Source organism: Crocodylus porosus, unplaced genomic scaffold (genome assembly GCF_001723895.1).
Source record: "Crocodylus porosus isolate Cpor-Errol unplaced genomic scaffold, CroPor_comp1, whole genome shotgun sequence".
Taxonomy (NCBI): domain Eukaryota; kingdom Metazoa; phylum Chordata; order Crocodylia; family Crocodylidae; genus Crocodylus; species Crocodylus porosus.
Genome location: NW_017728911.1, coordinates 298,658 through 304,780, shown reverse-complemented (window position 1 = coordinate 304,780; position 6,123 = coordinate 298,658). Strand labels below are relative to the sequence as shown.

Below are 6,123 nucleotides of genomic sequence, written 5' to 3'. Positions count from 1 at the left end.
GGCGGGCGAGACGGGCCGGTGGTGCGCCCTCCGCAAACGGTGGCCTCGGGATCCCACCTCATCAGGGTTCTCCAAGAACCCTTCACTCATTCTTTTTTTCTTTTTGGAAAATGTTTCGTCTTCCGGGTCAAATTAGCCAAATCAGTTCTGAATCCTCTCAATTGAGCAACACTCAATTGTTCAAACCCCATATGTGGCGCTACAAGCAGCAAGTATGCTCCACCCCAGATTTTTCAGTCTGGGGCTTCAGATACTCCCAGATCCATTGGCAAACATCCTAGGTGCAGGCTCAAGCCCAGAGGCTTGGTCACTCACTCCCCCTCACTTCAGATGCAATTCAACCCCTGTGGTGGGATAGGGAGTGAGGGCTGATCCCCCCTGAAGAGTCCTTCAGAGATCTGGTGAGCTGCATCCAGGGCAGAAAAATGGGACGGGGGGGGCACAGAAGGGAAGAGGCTGAAACACCTGCCGGGGGAAGCTGTAGCAATGAATTGCACCCACTCAGCTCCCTCCCCATGACAGGAGTGCAGCAGTACCCCCCAGAGAAAGCAGCAAGTACCTGTTGCCCAGAGGTTGCCTCTGGGATTGACTTTGATCTTGGCAGCTTTATTCCAGTGCTCGGTGAAGTCCACGCGGACGGAGGAGGTGAAGGAGATGAAGGAGAAGAGGAGCAAGTAGCCCAGCACCCCCATCTGCAGGAGCCTGCTCGCTGGCACTGCTGACATGGCTCCCACACCGGGGAGCTGCCTGATGCTACTATGCCCACAATGCAGGGGGAAAGCTGGTGAGTGCCCCTGCTTCCCAAGTGCTCCAGTTACTCCTGCCCCTTTGTGTTCGTCTCTGGCTCCCTCTTCCCTGCCTGCCTTCCTCTGCTTAAATAATCCAACTTTGGGGTGGAGACTGGCAGATGAATAATACAAGCCACAGTCCTTACGCACAGCAGGCTCTCCGTGTCATGTCTTTCAGCTTTAACCCTTTCCCTGCCAAGGGGCTTCCATAGACCACATTGAGATGGGTGCATCAGGCAGGGCAGCATCACAAGCCAGGTTGATCTAGGTGTACATCTTGGAAAATGTTGTTCTCTATGCGTGCCTCTCCCAGCTGTGCAGGGCCCCTCCCTGTCTGGGACATGCCATGCTTTTCAGTCCCATTAATTTTGTTGGTGTGAGGAGGAAAACACACCAGAGATGTGATCCCCACAGTGCCCACAAATATGGTACACCCATTCCTTGCCCCTTTAGCTATGCCCAGGTGTAAAGCTAACTGCTCACACTGCTCAGGACATGGCAGCAAGTGCAAGACAAGAACTGTTACATGGCAGGACTTGTTCCTGGCACCAGCTGCCAGGACATAAAAGCACAGGATCTATTTTTGCCAGGTTGGATCTCCAATAGGATAATAAAGTGATGTGAAAGGCTCGGTCTTAACCCACTCTAGTCAATAGAGAAACTGCCATTCAGTATCACAGGCCTTGGATCCACTTGACGTGGAATACCAGATTCTCGCCCTCTCCCAATCCCCTGGAGAAAGGCAGTAACATCTGCTAAGCAAACTGCCCACCATCCCTGCATGTAACCTCTACACTGGCCACTGCAGCTCTGTAGGAATTGGAGACACAGTAAGCAAAGCTTCTGGACACTGAGAGAACTATCAGCTTGCCCCAAATGTCTACATAGAGGAACTCAGTCAGAGCTCTCCTTAGTCCTGCGACAGCCTGAAAGCACATTTAAGGTGCTTATGAATGGCTCTTCATTTCTGCCCCAGTCCCTCTCCCCTCCTCCATTCCTGCACACACACACCCCTGCATGGATGGGTGTACTCATGCCCCCATGTACATACACACTGAATAAGTGTGGCTGGACTGCAAATCTAGGATTTTGCCTAGATCTACTGATCCCCCTAGCTCTTGCAGTAGGACCCCCACCCCTCCACCCCCAACCTGAGCACGAGTCTTGAGTATGCAGCAATGACAGGGTGTTAGGGCGAGGGGACAGTTAGTGGTACCAAGACTGGGGGGGTTCCCAAAATCCAGCCCCCCAAAGTGCCTCCATTTTGAGATGGACCAGTTGGTGCAATGGTTTGTTTTGACTGCTGCTAGGAAAGAACTATAGCCTGGGCCCATGTTCAGCCAGTCACCAGCATCCAAAGCTGGCTGCATAGTGCTAGCAGATAACCACTGCTGGGTAATGACTCCATGCTTCTGCAGCTGGCCTCTCTCTTTAGCAAGAGAAGTATGTGCAAGGACAGCCAAGCACTCCAGCCAGGTGCCTCCAGTTTGGCTTGCTGGTGCCCACCCCCCAAAGGGTTTCCTCCTACAACCTACACTCCTCCCTCCAGGTCCCCTGCCTGGTGCTATCTCTTTCAACAGCTGTTGGTCCTGTATTCAAGTGCTTGATGACTTGCTGGAGCCAGGGGCCTGACATTTATATCACCAGCGCACTGCAGCCTCAAGGTCCTGCATGTGAGCTGGTAGAGGCCTATGTAGCCACTACTGTTTCCTGGGCAGAGGGTATACACTGAAAGTCTGCTGCTGCTGAGGTAGATGTCATATCCCCTCCTTTCTTTGATGCTGGCATGTCTCAAGAGGCCTAAAAACCACTGGTATTTGGCAGCAAAAAGGAGCTGACATCTCCCCCAGCAATGGTGAACCACCACCCACATGCTGCTGCTTCTGCTCTGCCCTCCCTAGTGTCAGACCCACTTCAGGGAAAGTGTAGGGTATGGGGGTACCCTCCAGCAGCAGACTGTTCCTTGGGGGAAACAGACTGTTAGTTCCCTGGCCCAGTCGTCCCTGTATTGGGTTACTGTCTGGTGCATTGTGAGGGTCCAACTTTGCCAGGTCAGGAGCCCTTTGGCGCCAGCCTCTCAGTTGTCTTAACTCATGGCTTCAACTTGCCAGTTACATTGGTGTGGGGTTAATGCCTGGTGGGCCTGTGGGGGGGCTTCGCTTACATCTTATGGAGCGCTTTGGAGCTGTTGTGTCAGGGGATCCCAAGATACAGACCCCACATCATGACCTGCTTTTTCTTTTCAAAGCGCTATAAAATGCAGGCAGGTTTTCCTGAAAATTGCTGGGTTATATCAAAGTCTGCAGCAGCCGATAAATATCAACCTAAAATGATTAATCCTCCTTAACCCCAAGTTACCTGCTTTTATTCTGGGAAACTGAGAGTCTGCCACTTAAACCAGTTGCTTAAACTGTTGTGGGTGATGGAAACACATTTCCTCAGTGGGTGAGGCCAGGTGAGTGAACTATAACACTCCCCACCCTCCCAGCTCTCCCTGGGGCTGGAGCAAAACATTTCAGCTCCTGCATCTCTGGCTCTGGAATTTGCTCCTCTTTGGTTGATGATGTTTCTCTTGAGATTCGTGCTGGTGCTTTCTAGCCCAGGGGTGTGGTGTTTCAGCTCCTTGTGTGTTCCTTGGCTTCCCCATAACCAGGGACGCTTCCATTATTCCTTTGTGCATTGCTACTGTCACAAAAATAAGAGTCAAGAATCCCCAAGCAACTAGCGATTTTGGGAGCTCAACCAGAGACACACAGGGGTTCAAATTTCACTGGCAATTCAGGCCCCTCCCAGTGTCTACAGTTTGGTCTCCCCAAACCCATTCTCATGGTGGGAAAAGTGATTACAATGGGGAAGAGGATAGAAAACAGAATGGGGGACAAGGGAGTCTGAAGGGGGAGAGAGGCAAGACCGATGCAGAGGCAGCAGAGCTGAGGGAGATAAAAGAGACGATAAGCAGATGACAGACGGAAGAAAGCAGGAATGAAAGACTAAGACTGAGAAATCAGGGGAGCAGTGGGGGTGGGACCCAGTTGTACTAATGGAATGAATGTCTAATGAAAGTGGCAATTACTAATCAATAGCATTGGATGACAATTAGTAGCTGAGGAGCAGGAAAAAGAGATCATTCCTGCAGTGATAACCCATTAGCATCACAATCACCCAGCAAAGTCCGTCACTAATTAAGACAGCAATAAAGCCGTGTCATGGTTGTGGAGCAAACAGGGTACAAAGTGTAGTTTCTGCTGGAGGAATGGTGTCTAGGCCTGGCTGCGGGGGAGAAACAGACTCTGCGGGGAATGGCCCTGTAGCGAATCCATGGATATCTGGTGCTGGCATAAGGTGTAGGCTTGTGCTCAGAGCAGGACAAGAGCAGGGAAACCATCACTGTCGAGTGCTATTGGCCTGGTACCCAATGCTGGTAAGGCCACAGTGGGTTAAAGACTTCAGTCACTACACAGAAGAATAGGCAGGGATGCTGGCATGGAAGCAGGGCCTTGGGGTATGGTATGGAGTGGCATACCACAGAAAGGAGCCAGCTCAGGTGTTATGGCAGAGGAGGGACCAGCATTGTCGTAGTGATTCTGAATCAGTGGCTTGCTGCCCAGCCCTATGGGATTTTATCTCCCTCTTAGACTGGAGTCCCATGTGCCAGTGGCGCAGGGCTGAACATGTCAGCAGGTTGCCAGCCCCTGGAGCAGAGATGCTTTACACAGCAGGCTGGCACCTGCCCAGGGAACTGATCTGTCAGTGAGAAGTCACCTTACAACAAGCTGGGGCCGAGCAGGAGGTCTGGTGACAGAGAGCACCAGGTTACAACAGGGCAAGAGCTGCTCTCCACAGGGAACCTTATCAATCACCAACTCAAGGTGAGGAAAACTGAAGATGGAGGGGAAGTGCCCACCTACCAGGATACAGAAGATCCCCACCCAGGAAAGAGAGAGCCAGAGGCAGGAGTGCTGCACATGTTGGTCTATGATCAGTAAGAAGCAAGCAATGGTGCACTGCAAGCCCCTGGGCAAAGCTAGTCTGCCTGCTCATACTATCACATGCCCTGAAAAATTAAACTGTAGCCCAGAATGCCCCGTGAGGGGAGCTCTAGAAAAGGGTGCACCTAATTGACTGGGGAAGTCTCAGGGGTCTGAACTGGTCCCAGAGGCTGAGGAACGTAGTGGCGGGGAGAGGAGGGGTTGCTGTGAGGACAGAGTGAGTGGGCCTGATCATAAGGGTGGAGGGAACAGGCAAGAGCCCTCCTCAAGAACAGCTCTCCTGCATTTGTTGCCCCACTAGACCATGCCAGTGAGAAATGAAACCCAGGTGTCCCAATTCCCAAACCCTATCCTGCAGCCATGAAGCTCCACTCCTCTCTGAGCTGGAAAGGGAACTCAAAAGCCTGGCTCCTGGTCACTACCCAACCATCCCATCCCTTCCCCTTTCACACTCATGAAAAGCTGGAGCTTCAGACTCCAGAAATGAAGTTTCCAGAGGTGGGGGAAATGCCTGACCCTGTACAGAACCACCACAGGGAACTCATTGCCAGCGCCCTTCTCCCATTACAGAACCAAAACAACGCTGTCCTGCAGAGATTTCTCCCCCCAGGTCTCCTCTCCTGGCTGGGAGCACAGGGCTGAGTAGAACAAAAGCCTTGGGGCCACAGCTCTGGGGAGTTTCTAGATGTACTCAGCACTGGCCCTTGGTCAGTCACCTCAAGCCAACTTGCCATGGTCTCTGCCTTGTACAACACCATGGTGGCAGTCCGCTGGCCCCTCACCGTACCAGGATGTGTGTGGTACCCTCCACCTGGGAGCCTTTTCTGTGTGTTGGCAGAGGCTGAGGCCAAGTGATGAGCTGTGACATCCTCAGAGCAGGCTCAGAGGAGCAGGTCATGGGTTGCAGCAGGCGGACACCTTGCCTAGACTGCATTTCTAGGTTTACAAGAATGGGCATTTTGCCTCAAATGCTCCTGCAGCACAGGGGCCCCTTGCCCAGGGCAGGCCTGAGCTTTGCCTCCTGCTGTTCCACAACCCAGTCCCCTGTGCAGGACCAGAAATAAGCAGCCAGTTGTGAGGGAGGGGGCCTCTGTGGGCAAAGGGTCTCTGTGGGATTAAAGCAAATATATGCAAGCTCTGGCTTCAACCTGGGATTAAGTGCTACCAATTACAGGCAGGTCAGGGAAAGCCAGAGTTCATCATTCACTGGGCAATTACTGCATGCACCAAAGTGTGACGTGGGTTTAAGTGCTGCCCCTTGAGGGAAGCAGAATGCCTCAGAGAGATTACTGGGAGGAGAGCAAGATCCTCGCAGAACAACGGAGGCACATTACCAGTTGCAGCAA

At 52.4% G+C, this 6,123-nt stretch overlaps 1 protein-coding gene across 2 annotated transcripts in view; it reads right to left on the bottom strand.

The window, feature by feature from the left end:
- Nucleotides 1-1,776, bottom strand: part of NMB (neuromedin B) — a 14,274-nt gene extending 12,498 nt beyond the window's left edge. The window contains exon 1 of one of the 2 annotated variants that reach the window (XM_019533211.1): nucleotides 560-1,776. In XM_019533211.1, the coding sequence (XP_019388756.1) occupies nucleotides 560-725 (166 nt within the window). In that variant the 5' untranslated portion in view covers nucleotides 726-1,776. The remainder of the gene's footprint in view (nucleotides 1-559) is intronic. The other variant, XM_019533212.1, reaches the window with a different exon arrangement.
- Nucleotides 1,777-6,123: the final 4,347 nt, after the last annotated feature.